This window comes from Ascaphus truei, chromosome 1 (assembly GCF_040206685.1).
Source record: "Ascaphus truei isolate aAscTru1 chromosome 1, aAscTru1.hap1, whole genome shotgun sequence".
NCBI classification, from domain to species: Eukaryota; Metazoa; Chordata; class Amphibia; order Anura; family Ascaphidae; genus Ascaphus; species Ascaphus truei.
Genome location: NC_134483.1, coordinates 507642035 through 507661202, shown reverse-complemented (window position 1 = coordinate 507661202; position 19168 = coordinate 507642035). Strand labels below are relative to the sequence as shown.

Below are 19168 nucleotides of genomic sequence, written 5' to 3'. Positions count from 1 at the left end.
ATAACATTTTATTTGATGACATAGAGAACAATAAAAAAGACAGTACAAGATGATTACCCAAAGAAACACTGATCTGACATAGAAAAGGTAAACCAGAGCTTGGCCACCAATTCTTAATAACAGCACTAATGGGATCACTTGAGACCACATATATATTCACAGAGAGGCTAATAATACTGTAATAGCCCTAAATCCGTGGGGGGAAAAAAGAGATTTATTTTGTATTCATTCCCAATGTGCAGGAATACATATAAATGGACAATTCTGTATTGATATAAACTACTAGCCCAATAGATAGATCTTTCCATGTGTAGGTATAAAATAAATAAGGGCAAAAAGTAGTCCAAACCCACACAATAGTATCAGTCTGTGGGTTGGTGATCACCTCAATTGCTGAGGGTCACACACTGAAGTCTGTGTATCAATAAGGATGTGCTAGATAAACACACCTAAAAAGAGAACAGAGTCCAGAAACCAGCACAAGCAAAAGGAGGTTCAGAGGTGGTACAAATCCACAATGATAATAGCAGCAACAGTGTTAGGTAGCATAGTTACGTGTGTCCAAATATGGAAATGATCCAGGGGTCCTGCCTAGCACCCCCACTCCTACGCGTTTCGTCAGAGGACTTAAACTTGGAGTGGTGGGGAGGCTAGGACAGGAAACTGCTTAAAAAAGAGAATTAGCGCGCCACGGGAAGGAAAACAGCTGTGCTTAATCAGAGCTACTGCACCGACACACTTTATTCGAGCAAATACCCGGTATGTACCTGGCAGATACCTGGAATGCGCCACTCCTCACCTCTGACAAGCCCCGTTGCGTTTGCCTTCCCAGCCTGGGTTCATGCCTGGCTGATGGGCGGCTGATCTGTTAAATGATAATGATTAGGATTTAATAGGCTGCAATGCTTCGCGTGTCTACCAGATGGCATAAATTCATGAATTGTAATGCAGTATATATATATATACTGTGCAGTATTGCAGCCAGCGGGAATAAAATGCTTCAATCCCTGCCTGGAAAATACCTCAATGCACTCGGGCAGAAAACAGTCACAAACCTCAATACACCCGGGTATACCCGAATTCGTGGGACTAGCCGAGCTCGAATAAAGTGTGTCGCCAGTGTATAGAGGTAATACACGCACTTCCGTGTGTTAGGGTGAAGTGCATAGCTACCAGATATACTTACTATATCGGGTCAAACAGACTGGCGCGCATGCGCAGTGAGTCTAACTACGCAACTATGTAGCAACTCGACAATGAGTCGCAGTATGCCTGGGGACATGAAGGTACATATATACAGGCTGTAGCAGTGTGTTAATTACAAGATAAACAGCCCAGATCCCAAACCTCTCATCAACATGTCATTGCGCATGTGCATGCACTTATAGTCTGATAGAATATCATAATCTTTTTAAAGTTATAACAGGATTATTGACCCTTCTGCAACATATCTGGTACAAATATACATGTAGACCAGGTTTTATGAAGAAACATCATAATAAAGATACTAAACAATATAATGTCTTTCATATATAAATCCAGTATAGATATGAAAATGCTTAGTTCTTTTAGTAAAAGCTTGATATATGCTGATGATTAAAAGCCTTGGTGTCTAAATGTCCTATCGTTCCCACCTTCTATGTTTTACCAAAGGTGCATAAGAATCTCTCCCATCCCCCAGGGAGACCTATTGTCTGAGGCATAGGAGGGTTGAGCGAACCCATTTGCAGGTTAATTGATATGTTTTTGCATTTGTCTGTGGAGACGTTACCAGCATATGTAAGAGATAGCATGATGGTTCCGTCACGGTTGGAATACATCACGGTCGACGAGGATGTTCTCCTCGCGACCTGTGATGTGGAGTCCCTTTATACCTTCATAAACCATTCAGATGGCCTAAAAGCTGCCAAATTATATCTGTCCATGCAAAATCTCTCTAGTGATCTTATACATCTGATCCTAAATTTATTACAATTTGTACTGTCCCACAATTATTTTATTTTCAAGAATAGATATTTCCTCCAAAAAAGAGGAACTGCAATGGGTGCTACCTGCGCACCCTCCTATGCTAATCTTTTCCTGGGGTGGTGGGAGAGAGAAGTTGTCTTTACGGAGGACAACCTTGTGCATACACAGTGTGTTTTGTTGTGGTTGAGGTACATCGACGATGTGCTTATCCTCTGGCAGGGGACCGCGGGAGGATTTGCTAATTTTGTCGATGTGCTCAACCACAACGAACTGAATATCAAGTTAACCTTTCACTTAAGCCAGTTAAAGGTAGAATTTTTGGATCTCACTATTAGTGTTGGTCTGGGGGGTGTTTTAAAAACGGATATTTTTCTTAAGGGGACGGCCACTAACTCTATACTGCACGCCACGAGTTTTCCCCCCACACACCAGATTAGGGGTAGCCCCACGAGTGAGTTCCTCAGGTTGAGACGAAATGTTTCATCAGAGGATGATTTTTTGGTGAGATCCGAGGAGAGGAAACCGAGATTTGCTCAGAGGGGTTATAGCAAGACGTTTGTAGAGAGGGGTTTTCGTAATAGCCTTCAAACATCATGAACCACACTTCTACAACCCAAACAAAAGATTACAAATGCTAAAACCATTCGGTTTGTGGGAACACATAATAAACAGTGGCACCATCTGCATAATACTCTCCAATAACATTGGGATATATTAATGACAGACCCTGACCTTGAAAAAGTTCTGGGTCGACGAGTCACTATGACAAGTCGTCGGTCACCAAATATGAAAGATAGTTTGGTGAATAGTCATTATATCCCTAAAACTGGCACAACATTTCTTACGTCTACCCCTAGACGGGGCTTCTCCAAATGCTCGAATTGCTCAGCATGCAAATTTATGAAAAATACTATCACCTTTTCCAACAGTTTAGGAACTTACAATTATAACATTAAAGACACACTCAATTGCAAATCCAAAGGAGTGATTTATTGTATCACATGCCCCTGTGGTCTCCCATATGTGGGTATAACCACAAGAGAGGTTAGATTCCGTGTGTTAGAACACAAGAGGAATGTCAGAAATGCACAGAAAGATCTAGATAATTAAAAAAAAATAACGACAATAGCGAGACATTTCCTGAATAAACACAATTCAGACTGTAACCTCTTGTGAGCTTTTGAAATTGAAAAGGTGATGCTGGGCATAAGAGGTGGAAATTTGGAGCAAGCCCTCTTACGTAGGGACACCAGATGGATCATTCAAATGGAATCTATGATTCCTAAAGGTTTGAATGATTATCTGGTCTTCGCTATGTTTTTGTAAATAGGGTTTTTCTGCTATTGTGACTATTCTAGGGTAATGTTTACTGGTTGTTGGACCACTATTACCTTTGGTTGGTCCTAATGTAGTTTTTTCTTTCAAACAGTAGTACAAATATCATGTTTTTTTATTACTTACAACTGTAAATATTTTTTCCTTTATAAGGATGTTTATTGCATATTTCTATCGCTCCTCTCCTAGTACCCTATGCAAACCTTATGAAGATATCTGGCAAGGCACAAGTGGGCCACTCTTCATCTGATTAGGAAGAAGTTTCCTGTATTTCTGTTGCTCTTCAAACATCTTTCTATGGACCTGCTTTTAATCATCAGCATATGTCAAGCTTTTACTAAAAGAACTAAGCATTTTCATATCTATACTGGATTTATATATGAAAGACATTATATTGTTTAGTATCTTTATTAGTATGTTTCTTCATAACACCTGATCTACATGTATATTTGTACCAGATATGTTGCAGAAGGGTCAATAATCCTGTTATAACGTTAAAAAGATTATGATATTCTATCAGACTATAAGTGTATGCACATGTGCAATGACATGTTGATGTGTAGTGAGAGGTTTGGGATCTGAGCTGTTTATCTTGTAATTAACACACTGCTACAGCCTGTATATATGTACCTTAATGTCCCCAGGCATACTGCGACTCATTGTCGAGTTGCTACATAGTTGCACAGTTAGACTCACTGCGCATGCGCGTCAGTCTGTTTGACCCGATATAGGAAGTATACCTGGTAGCTATGCGCTTCACGCTGACACACGGAAGTGCGTGTGTTATCTCTATAGCTCTGATTAAGCACAGCAGTTCTTCTTCCCTGTGGCGCGCTAATTCTCCTTTTTAAGCAGTTTCCTGTCCTAGCCTGCCCACCACTCCAAGTTTAAGTCCTCTGACGAAACGCGTAGGAGTGGGGGTGCTATGCAGACCTCAGGATCATTTATATGTTTGGACACACGTAACTATGCTACCTAACACTGTTGCTGCTTTTATTATTGTGGATTTGTATCACCTCTGAACCTCCTTTTGCTTGTGCTGGTTTCTGGACTCTGCTCTCTTTTTAGGTGTGTTTTATTAACTGACTTATGATGACCATGTATTGCGTATGAGTGGATGCGAGGTTATCTTTCTTTCTTTTTGTGTGTGTATATATATATATATATATATATGTAGCCCTCTTTCCTCCACCCTAAGAGAGATTGAGGTGGGTAGGTGTATCTGACTACTTATCAGTGTGGTGCTATACCTGTTTAGCAACCAGGAGGGCTGAGCTTCCGCCACGGGGAACCTGGGGTATATACTTACACTCGGTGCAGCGCCTCCACTTATGAGGGATCCCAACGTGGTGGGAGTGTGCCCTCACCATACAGTAAATACACACAATGTGAATAAACAGTATTTACTGAGCATGAACGATAACATCAATGAAACTCTCTTTGCATAACATCAATACATCATTACATCATATGAATAACATTGCATCACCCTGAATGCATACCATCCCTTCAGCCCACATGTCCATCATCACATCACCCTCAGTCCCTTTGATAATAATGTGCTTGGGCACTTATCCCTTGAGTGTCCACAACAATAAAGAGAGTGTGAGTGTGAGGGATAGCGTTTCCCTGTGTTGGGGCCCGGTGGTGCACGTATTATACTACCTCCCTGATCACTGCTCCTGATCAGGATAATCCTTGGAACTCAGAAACACTGCACAGCGATCCCACGCCGCACTGCACTGCACTGCTCTCTGCAGTAATGGATACACACGCTGACTCCACAGAGGAGGGATCCCCAGCCGGAATGGTCCTTTACCACAGTCTCTGCTATGGAGTCAGATACTCTTTCTGCACTCAGGCTGCACGGCCATTCAGGCACTATCCTGCAGCATGTCTCTTCCTCTCTCTAGCCTAGTCCCTGCCTGTAGAAGATCTCTTGCTGTAGATTCTGTCTGATCCCTGACTCTGGCAGCTCACCACATGCAACTGGCACTGGTGATATCACACACACTGTATACATAGAAAGCAAACCCCCTTCTTCCTATGAGGGCCTTTCACTGACACAGTCAAACTAACTGCTGTTTCTGCACTCAAAGCCACACTGTCTCTTCTTGTCAGAGCACACAGCAGTGCAGCTGTGTCACTGACTAGACTTACACTCACCTAAGGGCAGGGTCCCTACCTAAGGGGCCTTCCCTATGAACTTACCCACTAACCTAGTGGGGAGTGGGGCCTACCTGGGGCCTGGGGTAACCTGGCCTAGTGTAAGAAGCCACTTGCTCCTTACACACTTCCTCCCCCTTCCTTCTCCCAGCTCCAACTGACTATCATGGTCTCGTCAACATTGTATCTTTCTCCAACAGGAGAAGCTGCAAACTCTATTTGCTGGCTGGTGGCACGTGATGTGGGTGAAAGGGCAGTCTCCAGAGGCTGCTGGGAATTGTAGTCCACTCAGGGCCTCTTTAGCATTGGGACCGCGTGCACTATCTTTACTGCGCCTGTGCGAAGCTGTAATAACCGCCGCTATGCTTAACTGTGCCTGCGCGACCTTGGTGAGTCCCTGCACTATGGAGCGCCATCTCTGCCCCTTCACGCTCACTTTATTGGCCGCCACGTCTGCACATGCGTGAGCCTCCGAGCCCATGCGGACATAACAAAGATGGCGGCGCCATGCCTCTGACGCCACCGAGAGACGCGCTCGCCCCCGCAACTGCCTTCTCACTGGTGAGGGTTAGGGGAAGAGGAACGGGGAACCGGGGAGCCAAAGGGGACCTAGCTATACACACACACACACACACACACACACACACACACACACACACACACACACACACGTATGTATATATATATACAGTGCTCGACAAACCCGGTCGCCAACTCGCCAGCTGCGATCGGATATTGGCTCGTGGCCAGTAACCTTTCCCCTGCTCTGCAAAAAAAAAATCCCCTGTTCGTAAAAAAAAAAAATTCGTAGCTGATTGGCTGTGACGCCGGATGGAGTTGCCAGGACTTCAAACCGCCCTTTCTGCACGGGTAAGTAATGGGGGGGAGGGGGTTGAGTGCGTGTGTGTCTGCTGCTCCTCCTCCTCCTCCTCCTCCTCCTCCTCCTCATATCCTCCTGTATAATTGTGTCAGCTCCTATAATTTACAATTTACTGATCCGGTCATGGAGGAGTTTGGACAGATTCTTCAGGTGGGGGGAATTTAATGCACTTTAAATATTTATATACTATAGACACTGATACTGTACATCCTTCCCCCTCTCTCCGGTGCTCCCACTGCCCGCACGGGTCGGAACATACTGTAAAAGCCGGGGGTTTTCCTTCCCCCCCCCCTCCGGTCCGCACGGGTCACATACTGTACTGTCCGGGGTGTTTCTCGCCCCCCCCCCTCCGGTGTTCCCGCTGCCCGCGCGGGTCACGTAGTGGCCGGGGTGTTTCTCGCCCCCCCTCCGGTGTTCCCCCTGCCCGCGCGGGTCACGTAGTGGCCGGGGTGTTTCTCGCCCCCCCTCCGGTGTTCCCGCTGCCAGCGCGGGTCACGTAGTGGCCGGGGTGTTTCTCGCCCCCCCTCCGGTGTTCCCCCTGCCCGCGCGGGTCACGTAGTGGCCGGGGTGTTTCTCGCCCCCCCTCCGGTGTTCCCGCTGCCAGCGCGGGTCACGTAGTGGCCGGGGTGTTTCTCGCCCCCCCTCCGGTGTTCCCGCTGCCAGCGCGGGTCACGTAGTGGCCGGGGTGTTTCTCGCCCCCCCTCCGGTGTTCCCGCTGCCAGCGCGGGTCACGTAGTGGCCGGGGTGTTTCTCGCCCCCCCTCCGGTGTTCCCGCTGCCAGCGCGGGTCACGTAGTGGCCGGGGTGTTTCTCGCCCCCCCTCCGGTGTTCCCCCTGCCCGCGCGGGTCACGTAGTGGCCGGGGTGTTTCTCGCCCCCCCTCCGGTGTTCCCGCTGCCAGCGCGGGTCACGTAGTGGCCGGGGTGTTTCCCGCCCCCCCTCCGGTGTTCCCCCTGCCCGCGCGGGTCACGTAGTGGCCGGGGTGTTTCTCGCCCCCCCTCCGGTGTTCCCGCTGCCAGCGCGGGTCACGTAGTGGCCGGGGTGTTTCTCGCCCCCCCTCCGGTGTTCCCCTTGCCCGCGCGGGTCACGTAGTGGCCGGGGTGTTTCTCGCCCCCCCTCCGGTGTTCCCGCTGCCAGCGCGGGTCACGTAGTGGCTGGGGTGTTTCTTCGCCCCCTCCCTCTCCTGTGTTCCCGCTGCCCGCGCGGGTCTGCAGATGTTGCAGTTGCCGGTGATTCTCTCCCCTCGGTGCTCCCGTTGCTCGCGCGGGACGGGAGGAAGTAGCGGGGTGTTTCTCCCCTCCGGTGCACGTCCCTTCCCGTGTGTGTGTATGGGTATGAGAGAGAGATTGAGAGAGTGTGTGTGTGTGTGAATATGTGTGTATGGGAGAGAGAGATTGTGTGTGTGTGTGTGTGTGTGTGTGTGTGTGTGTGTGTGTGTGTGTGTGTGTGTGTGTGTGTGTGTGTGTGTGTGTGTGTGTGTGTGTGTGTGTGTGTGTGTGTGTGTGTGTGTGTGTCGGCGAGAGAGATGGAGTATTTGTGTTTGTGTGTGTGTATGGGTATGAGAGAGAATGTGTGTGTGCAGGACACCAGAGGTAACCCCCCAGTCAGTCACCGCCCCACCCCCCCAGTCAGTCACCCACCCCCCCACTCAGTCAGTCACCCCCCCACTCAGTCAGTCACTCCCCCACCCCCCCACTCAGTCAGTCACCCCCTCACTCAGTCACCCCCCACTCAGTCAGTCACCCCCCCACCCAGTCACCCAGTAAGTCACCTCACCCCCCCCATCCAGTCAGTCACCCCACTCCCCCAGTCAGTCACCCAGTCAGTCAAAAGTCACCCTGTCAGTCATCCCACCCCCCCACCCAGTCACCAAGTCAGTCATCCCACCCCCCCACCAAGTCAGTCATCCCACCCCCCCCACCCAGTCACCAAGTCAGTCATCCCACCCCCCCACCCAGTCAGTCATAAGTCAGTCATCCCACCCCCCCACCCAGTCAGTCATAAGTCAGTCTTCCCCCCCCACCCGGTCAGTCTTCCCCCCCACCCAGTCAGTCTTCCCCCCCACCCAGTCAGTCTTCCCCCCCACCCAGTCAGTCTTCCCCCCCACCCAGTCAGTCTTCCCCCCCACCCAGTCAGTCCACCCCCCACCCAGTCAGTCACCCAGTCAGTCAAAGTCACCCAGTCAGTCATCCCACCCCCCCCCACCCCGTCAGCCATACGGTCAGCCATCCCACCCCCCACCCAGTCAACCCACCCCGTCAGTCATCCCACCCCCACCCCCCGTCAGTCAAAAGTCAGTCATCCCCCGCCCCCCCCCCCACCCAGTCAGTCATCCCACCCCTCCCACCCACCCAGTCAGTCAGTTACCCCCCCCAGTCAGTCAGTTACCCCCGTCTCTCCCCCCCCTCTCTCTCTCCCCCCTCTCTGTCTCTCCCCCCCCCTCTCTCTCTCCACCCCTCTGTCTCTCCACCCCCTCTCTGTCTCTCCACCCCCTCTCTGTCTCTCCCCTCTCTGTCTCTCTCTCTCCCCTCTCTGTCTCTCTCTCTCCCCCTCTGTCTCTCTCTCTCCCCTCTCTGTCTCTCTCTCTCTCCCCTCTCTGTCTCTCTCTCCCCTCTCTGTCTCCCCTCTCTGTCTCTCTCTCCCCCTCTCTGTCTCTCTCTCCCCCCTCTCTCTCTCCCCTCTCGGTCTCTCTCTCTCCCCCCTCTGTCTCTCTCTCTCCCCCCTCTGTCTCTCTCTCTCCCCCCTCTGTCTCTCTCTCTCCCCCCTCTGTCTCTCTCTCTCCCCCCTCTGTCTCTCTCTCCCCCCTCTCTGTCTCTCTATCCCCCTTCTCTGTCTTTCCCCTCTCTGTCTTTCCCCTCTCTGTCTTTCCCCTCTCTGTCTTTCCCCTCTCTATCTTTCCCCTCTCTGTCTTTCCCCTCTCTGTCTCTCCCCTCTCTGTCTCTCCCCTCTCTGTCTCTCCCCTCTCTGTCTCTCCCCTCTCTGTCTCTGTCCCCTCTCTGTCTCTGTCCCCTCTCTGTCTCTGTCCCCTCTCTGTCTCTGTCCCCTCTCTGTCTCTGTCCCCTCTCTGTCTCTGTCCCCTCTCTGTCTCTGTCCCCTCTCTGTCTCTGTCCCCTCTCTGCCTCTGTCCCCTCTCTGCCCCTGTCCCCTCTCTGCCCCTGTCCCCTCTCTGCCCCTGTCCCCTCTCTGCCCCTGTCCCCTCTCTGCCCCTGTCCCCTCTCTGCCCCTGTCCCCTCTCTGCCCCTGTCCCCTCTCTGCCCCTGTCCCCTCTCTGCCCCTGTCCCCTCTCTGCCCCTGTCCCCTCTCTGCCTCTGTCCCCTCTCTGCCTCTGTCCCCTCTCTGTCTCTGTCCCCTCTCTGTCTCTGTCCCCTCTCTGTCTCTGTCCCCTCTCTGTCTCTGTCCCCTCTCTGTCTCTGTCCCCTCTCTGTCTCTCTCCCCTCTCTGTCTCTCTCCCCTCTCTGTCTCTCTCCCCTCTCTGTCTCTCTCCCCTCTCTGTCTCTCTCCCCTCTCTGTCTCTCTCCCCTCTCTGTCTCTCTCCCCTCTCTGTCTCTCTCCCCTCTCTGTCTCTCTCCCCTCTCTGTCTCTCTGACGCTCTGCCTCACACTCTGGATCTGGATATCTTATTTACCCTGTGTATCTTAACTGCCCTATACTACACCGAAATAACCTATATTCTGCTTTCTTCCAGATCTGACTCAAGCTTCACACGGGAGACATTGGAACCCCCCCTAACCCAGAAGACAGGTAGGAAACACATCCCCTCCAATGTAAAACATTGCGGGAATTAGGGTACCTGGACATTGAGGGACTGCGGATCAGGTAAGATCCCAGGCGGGATTGCTGCTTTAAATATTGTGAAGCGGGGGCATCCAGACACTGGTTAAGGGGTGCAGGAAACTAGTCATTCATTTCTTGTTTTTTTTTCTATATCCGACATTTATACACACATACACTCAATCTCACACACAAATACACACACACACACATACACACACACACACACATACACACACACGTAACAAGGACTAATTGTAGTATAATGTAATACAATAAATAAACTTATGTCAAAAACGAATGTTCTTATTCGGGAATTTATTCAATTTATTTTATTTATGTATTTTTTTTAAAGCGGGGGCGGGACTAGGGGCGGGACTAGGTGGCGAGTAGATTTTTTGGTTCGGCGAGTAGATTTTTGGGTGATTTGTCAAGCACTGTATATATATATATATATATATATATATATATATAAAAAAATAGTCAAAACCAACATCACAGCTTGCACTCAATGTACTGGTTCATATAGACAGGTGCTAGTCTCAAATAATAAAAAAACAACATTACCATTCTCTCGTCCGGTAAAGAAAGACTGCACTCGGTTCAGTAATCATGAAAAACTGTATTGGGCATCTGAATAAAAAAGATAAGTCACCCAATCCGACGTTTCGGTCCTGGAATAGGACCTTTCTCAAGATCCTTGAGAAAGGTCCTATTCCAGGACCGAAACGTCGGATTGGGTGACTTATCTTTTTTATTCAGATGCCCAATACAGTTTTTCATGATTACTGAACCGAGTGCAGTCTTTCTTTACCGGACGAGAGAATGGTAATGTTGTTTTTTTTATATATATATATATATATATATATATATATATATATATATATATATATATATATATATATATATATATATATATATATATATATATATATATATATATATATATATATATATATATATATATATATATATATATATATATATATATATATATATATATATATATAATACTGAGTTAAGTTATGGTGAGTAAAAAAAGTGACAAAAACCCTCCACAGGAAAGCAAATATGCAAATATAGCTGTATGCTCATCTGCATGTATTAGGCAGGTCTGCAACCCCGCCTTTCCCCATTATCACCCAGCATACAGCACTTCCACTGCAGCAAGGGATTCTGGGAAATGACATGCAAATGAGCACACAGTGTCACTTTTTGCCTCAATAACCATTTTTAACATGGTTCCCTATAGGCTTAAGCTTGCTGCATGGTCACAGCTTTGAGCACAGCCAGGGTTAAGGTGCATACCCAGAAAACCACCCACAGACAGCTGTTTCGACCTTGATGGGTCTCATTTGCATGTAATTTCCCAGAATCCCTTGCTGCAGTGGAAGTGCTGTATGCTGGGTGATAATGGGGAAAGGCGGGGTTGCAGACCTGCCTAAGACATGCAGATGAGCACACAGCTATATTTGCATATTTGCTTTCCTGTGGAGGGGTTTTGTCACTTTTTTTACTCACCATAACTTAACTCAGTATTATGGTTTGGCCTATCCCATAAGCCTCTCTTGCATTCCCAGTAAAATCAACCCCACACTGATGAGACCCATCAAGGTCGAAACAGCTGTCTGTGGGTGGTTTTCTGGGTATGCACCTTAACCCTGGCTGTGCTCAAAGCTGTGACCATGCAGCAAGCTTAAGCCTATAGGGAACCATGTTAAAAATGGTTATTGAGGCAAAAAGTGACACTGTGTGCTCATTTGCATGTCATTTCCCAGAATCCCTTGCTGCAGTGGAAGTGCTGTATGCTGGGTGATAATGGGGAAAGGCGGGGTTGCAGACCTGCCTAAGACATGCAGATGAGCATACAGCTATATTTGCATATATATATATATATATATATATATATATATATATATATATATATATATATGTATGTATATATATATATATATATATATATGTGTATGTATATTGTAACCATTTTTTCTTTAGAATAATATATTGCTTTTTTATTTCTTTATTATATGTTAGTGACCAAATGCCTACATTTGGCTAACAGGGCTAGTAGTCATTACTCAACAGGGGGTGGGGGTACGTTTCTTTGGTGGATGTTGAGGATAGTTGAACCAGGGAGGGTGGATAGGACCCCCATGGTGGGGTGAAAGTGAGTCAGGGGTTAACCCCTTGTTTGCCTTAGGTATCCAAGGATGGTATGTAGTTTTAGTAATATTAACGCATTTGATGACTGTGGTGTACCTGGGTAGTCACAGTAATCAATGGGGTTAAGGTAATATATCATAGGATTATGTAATAATTTATGTTACACAATCCAATGGTAGAAGTATTAATTCACCCTCCCCATGTGATCGTGATGCGGTAATTAATGCATAGTTATCGGTTCTTTTAATTACTGCATCAAGTCTAGTCTAAAAATATCAAACCTGGGAAAATATTACCACGATAATGATGGTTTAGGTAATGAAATTGCTATAATAGCACTCAGTAATTTTTTTCTGGGTGTGATATTAATGCCGTTTTAATGACGTTTGTTGATTCTCAGCCATAATGAGGATTAGGGAGCATAATTGCATATGGTGATACAGGAACTAATAGGAGGAAAAACTGAAAAAAGATTGCATAAGCAGTACCCGCCTCACATATGTTCACTGAGTCTGTAAAGCATGACACAATGTTCAAACTGCAAATTTTTAAATTTAGAAAGTACATATAAAAATAATCACTTACTTATTGTAGCCTCTATTTCGCTTTTGAAATACATTTTCCTAAAACACCATCCTTTTGCATTACACATGTACAGTAGGTGATCAGTGGGTAACTATCTGAAATGTAAGCAGTATGTGGTGTTTTCCAAACCAGGACGGTCTTACACAGCAAGACTTGGTTAAATAAATCCATAATTGTGAGGAATAATGTTTAGATTATGTCCATCTTCTGGTTTCTAAGATGGCACTGTCAAAATGTTTAGGTGTGTTTAGTTTAATAAAATTAAACAATGAAATATATATATGTGTGTGTGTATATATGTATGTGTGTGTGTGTGTGTATATATATATATATATATATATATATATATATATATATATATATATATATATATATATATATATATATATATATATATATATATATATATATATATATATATATATATATATATATATATATATATATATATATATATATATATATATATATATATATATATATATATATATATATATATATACAGTGTTCGACAAACCTATACATTTGCTCGCCCCGGGCGAGTCGATTTAACATCGTGGCGAGTAAATATTGGCCCAAGCAGCACACGTGTGGTACTAGGAGGCGAGTAGATTTTTTTGTTCGGCGAGTAGATTTTTTGGTGATTTGTCGACCACTGTATATATATATATACACACACACACACACACACACACACACACACACACACACACACACACACACACACACACACACACACACACACATATATATATATACACACATACATATACACACACACACACACACACACACACACACACACACACACACACACATATATATATATATATAAGTCATACTGTATATATACTTACCCGTACTGGCAATTATGACAATAAAGTAATTAAAACTACAATGGGAAATGTAATTTGAAATGTGCATTTAATTTCCGCTTCTAAGCAGTTCCATATGCATTTTAAAGAACATAACTTTAATGAACTCAGCAATTGGATAATAGAAATGGGTCCCTTGTGAAAAATAGGTCATGAGACACCACTCTATTTATCAATCTAGATGTCTGCCTGTTTGTTAACTGCAAACATAAACATGTGGAAATGATACCAAGAGTTGTAAACAATAGAAGCCTAATAAACCTCAGCCAAATGAAATATGTCTATTTATGTTATTTACAGTACATATTAATTTGAGATACTTACCTTGTGATAACGTAAGGAGCGAAGCACACCACAAAGGATCCTATAAAAATACTGATTTTCTTTGTAGCACGCTGTCTTCTTCTTTTCTGCTCACTGAGACATCTCTGTTTCACACTGCAAAGCATATTTGGACATTAAGACAATCAGTACCAGGTGGCATCATTCAACAGTGAGGCTAAGACTACTAAACTGGGGTACTACTTGTCCAAAAATGTAACCAAATTGATTTCAGAATTAAAAGTACTGTATGTGCCGTATACATACTGTAACAGAATATATTCCTCTATATCATTATTTCTCAAGGTACAATACATGTACAGTATGTCACCAAAATGAGCCTTCAGATTACTTTGAATGGTTATATGTAGGGATTTCTATTTTTATTTGAGTGCATTGGTAGAACTAAGAAAACAGAAAGTTGCAATTAAATTTACCCAAACAGGGAATCAGACAACACATTAATTATAACTACAATATAAAATGTGGTTGTAAATAGGCATTTTATTTTAGCTTCTAAGCAGTTTTTTATGGATTTTAATGAGCTTAACATCAATGAATTCATCAATTAAATAACTACAGTAAGTGGTGCCCTGTGAAAACTAGGTCGAGAAACACTTCTCCACAGCTTATTATTTATTAGTGAATATTCAAAGCTCTAGCAATTAATGTGAATGGAAATATTGTGAAGTAGTTGGATATAGCAAATTTTACTGTACATTGAAAGATTGAAGAAATGCAAGTATTGAATAACATCATGACTAAACGAATCACAAAAATGAAATAAATATTTATTTTGCTCTAAATCTATCTGTATCTGTTTTACTTAATAATTGATCGGATTTACAGTTTTTATAGGCCACTCCAATGCAAGATTAAAATACTTGGTGAATATATAGACAATAGGTAGATATAAATATAGATAGCTGATTTAATCTAAGATCTCCACTGTACAACCTTTTGTTAACGCTTGGACAAAAAATATAATTGTTTCCATTTTTACAACACTTATGTTATACTTATGTTTATCCTGTACAGGTGTCACAACTGCTAATACCATTCACTAAGTCAATAATTAACAACATGGAAATGCATTTTCAATACCTAATAAAAAGCATTCCACATTTGATAGTAGTACAGAGACTAATTGTCATTTTTTTGTTTATATAATAATTTCTTGCATTTATATTCATCTTGTATGGGATTATGCACAGTATTTTGACAATCACTGGCAAACCTAAACGTCCATTTCTTTTAAATGTATATTGTAAATGAATAGCAACCATTTTAGTAACGTGTATCTATAGATGACTGAAGGACATAGGCAGGATTTTAACTGACTGGCAATACTTACTATATACGTATTGGTAAAACTAACACATAAAGATATGTATTCATGTTGAGTCATCCAACATATACGTATGTAAATATGTTTAATGAAAACACATACTGCACATATTGCATAGGTGTGACCAAGATACATTTAAACAATTCAGAATATATGTGAATTCAAAATTATATTACCTGGGATGGATGTCTACTAGCAAAACAAGAGTTTGCATGGTAATAATATCGATTCTTCTGCAATGTAGTCGTGCCACCTTGAACACCTTTAAATAAGTAAGACACAATATAACCAGAGAGAGAATGAAACTGGCAGCATGGAATACGATGGTAAATACTGTAAACTTTCTTGACTCAGACTCTTCTTTGACATGCAAAGTGCAAGAAGCATACATGTTACTATATTCTAACCAGGATAGAAACAAGGAGACCAAAGCAAAGGTGAGTGAATGAAGCCAGGAATATCCCATCATAATCACTGCATCTTTATACCTCATCTTGCTTGTGTAACTTAAGGGGAAAACCACAGCAATCCATTTATCTATACTGAGAGCTGCCATGCTTAACATGGAATTGGAAGTCAAGAAAGTTTCCAAGAAACCCACAGTTTTGCAGATGCAGTCACCAAAGGGCTGTTGGTTTTTTAAGATCGCCAGGAAAGTGGAAGGCATGTTTAAGATAGTCAGAAGTAGATTGCAGAGGGATAAATTTACCAGAAATACCCCAGAGACCTGTTTGCGTATCTTTGCACTGTAGATAAAACATATCACCACCAATACATTTGCAAGCAAAGAAACAATAAACACCACGATCAAGAAAACAGACAGCAGAATCTCTGCCAAGTGCATTTCTTAATATATATCCATGAGCCTGCTGTTCAAAGCAGTGTTTGATTCAATGCATAAGGAGGAACGAGAGCCGTCAGGTTTTCTACATGCTTTGGTTGAATTTGGGCGTCTATCCTTGTGGAATTCCCTTTCGTTGTGTATCGAATGAGCGTCTTTCCGGCACTGGTCTGTGTAATGCTGCTGTCCAGGGTCCTGAAACTACGGTCACAAGCGATGTACCTCCGAGACATGCCAGTAAGGAAAAAGTCCTGTATGATTGGCTTGCAGGGAAGGGACTTTTTGTTATGCGATCCCCTTTTCCTATTGTAATCCAGTTTTTTTGGTGTGATTGCAGTTCCAAATATGTGATGAAAAATGTAGTTGTCTTCTTGCCACGGGTCTTGCTGAGGAGCCAGCACAGCTGCTCTGACTGTGAAGATGAAACTGACACACCTTCTTTACAGCCATCAGTAGTATATTGACTCATGCGCATGAACAATGACAGCGGCAAGAAATCCACATAATCAGTGAGACAGGTATAATAGTAACTCGTTTTCTGCGTTCTTTTTTCAAATTGCAGAAAACTGATTTAAAAATATCTTATTAAACCCTTGTGTAATGCAGAAGGAGGAGTTTGTTCATATAGATGAGCTTCAGATTGAGGCAGAAGCCAGCTGCCCCTTATGGCTAATGATAGTCCTTTAAAATCTCTAAAACCTCTTTCATTCGGTGGTATCATTTGAAGGAAAGTCTTTGTGAGTATTATGTCAAATAGAGGTCAGTAAATTCATGTTGTACATAATTGTGTGGCTGATTTATTGACTATGTCTTCTTACTTGGAAGAGCCGTTGATAATGTAACGCTATGAAAATATATTGTTTTAAGACAAGGACTGTGCTCTGTGATCCCTAATAAAAACCCACTTACATTATCTTAACTATCAAATATATATTTCTTACATCTGGGTGGAAGAATAATAAAATCATACCTGTTATTCACCGTGGACTATATCCCTTATAGATGTAAACTTTATATCAATCAGAGTCTGACTACTAATGTACTGTATGCAAACCTTGTTGAGAGTAATTGAAAATAACCCTAATCTAAGTAAGTGTGTGTGTGTTGATAACAGCATTGTATCCAAACCAGCATACACATTGACTAATCCAATTTTGCAGGTTAAAACATGGTTACACACTGATTTAGTCATTGTAGATGGTAAAAGTCTTAAAGGGACAATCCATTGCAATATCCTACATGTGTTTTTTATTTATTTAAATAAACCTGTTCTTTAGTATTAGATAATACTTACTACGTAGTTTTTTTCCCTTTAAATTCCACACTTAATGCAATTTTTAATGAGTTTTAATGTACTGAGCATCCTTTGATTTCTATAGCAGGTTTTACCCCACCTCCCAGCAGTGCAAGATATTTGCAAAACTTTCCTGTTAGGGATAATGTGTTGCCAATATTCAGCAGTTTTCTACAAACTGTAACAATACATAATGTTACCATAGTAATAAAAGAATACAGTGTACTGTAGTTGCTGAGCTATATGATTGATTGAAACTGAAAGGCAGCCATTTAGAGAACCCTGGCAAGCAGGATTTTTGCTGGTTGAACACAGTTTGGCTAATTAGTTTTCAATAAAAGTAATCAAAGGCTGCATACATTAAAACAAATATATATATATATATATATATATATATATATATATATATATATATATATATATATATGCAAATACAACTGTATGCTCATCTGCATGTCAATGGTTTTTGAAGCAAAAAGTGGCACTGCGTGCTCATTTGCATGTCATTTCCCAGAATCCCTTGCTGCAGTGGAAGTGCTGTATGCTGGGTGATAATGGTGAAAGGTGGGGTTGCAGACCTGCCTAAGACATGCTGATGAGTATACAGTTGTATTTGCATATTTGCTTTCCTGTGGAGGGTTTTTGTCACTTTTTTTACTCACCATAACTTAACTCAGTATTATGATATATATATATATATATATATATATATATATATATATATTTTTTTTTTTTTTTTTTTAAAGTGCCGTGTCGACTACCTCTTTAGACATGTATTTATTGTATAAGGGAATAGTTGCACTTCTTTCTGAATCTGGATTACCTTTTCTAATTTGTGTGCTCTGGTTACTTATAGAACACTCCTATGTCACAATGCTACTGCAAGTGTGCTTTTGATATGAGAAGTCTATTTATAGGATTGCAGCTTTTTCAGGACTAGAATTATTTTCTAAAAGACAATCTATGGTTTATTTATTTTTTGTTTATTTTATGGTTGCTAAAGATTTAGCACACCTACTGTTCACTGAAATCATAAAAAAATGCTACTTGGCCAAGGCCTCACAATTGTACAGCTGCAGCGGCCATTATTCGAACACTTCATGCAGTGTATACATCGGAATACCCAAGTCATGGCGTTTGATCTCTTCCAACCTTCCCGTCTTAAGATGCGAGTACTGCGATTGCAGCAAAATGGCTTTTTAGTGTTCTTGTTTTTAAATACCTGAAATTGACACAATAGCACAGTACTGTACACATTGCAATTCATTCATTTCATTGCACACAAAGAAACAGAATCCATGAAATTTAAACAAAGCATCCGCGATAAGCACTGGTGCCTGGGGCGATTGGCCGCATTCATGCCGTGTGGAGTACAGCAGAGCACACGAAAACGGCGCCGTGATTTGTTCGAATAACGGTTGCTGCAGCTGTATGTGATTGCATTTAACATTGCAATTCAGAACCTAGCTACATTTTCTGTCCTACAATGTATATTGTTTTAATGTCACAGATAATTTCCCTCTCTAACCCTTATTATATTTTCCTCTAAAATATTCCCACTCTTCCAAATTTCTCACTGCTGATTCTTTTGCTGACATGTAGGTTCCTAGATATTTCAAGGCT

The 19168-nt window shown here is 43.2% G+C and overlaps 1 protein-coding gene across 1 annotated transcript in view; it reads right to left on the bottom strand.

Moving 5' to 3' along the window:
- GPR78 (G protein-coupled receptor 78) overlaps positions 1-16790 on the bottom strand; it is a 93328-nt gene extending 76538 nt beyond the window's left edge. The window contains exons 1-2 of the mRNA XM_075570047.1: positions 15587-16790; positions 14066-14179 (exon numbers count right to left, since the gene is read on the bottom strand). Coding sequence (XP_075426162.1) covers positions 14066-14179; positions 15587-16254 — 782 coding nt within the window. The 5' untranslated portion in view covers positions 16255-16790. The remainder of the gene's footprint in view (positions 1-14065; positions 14180-15586) is intronic.
- Positions 16791-19168: the final 2378 nt, after the last annotated feature.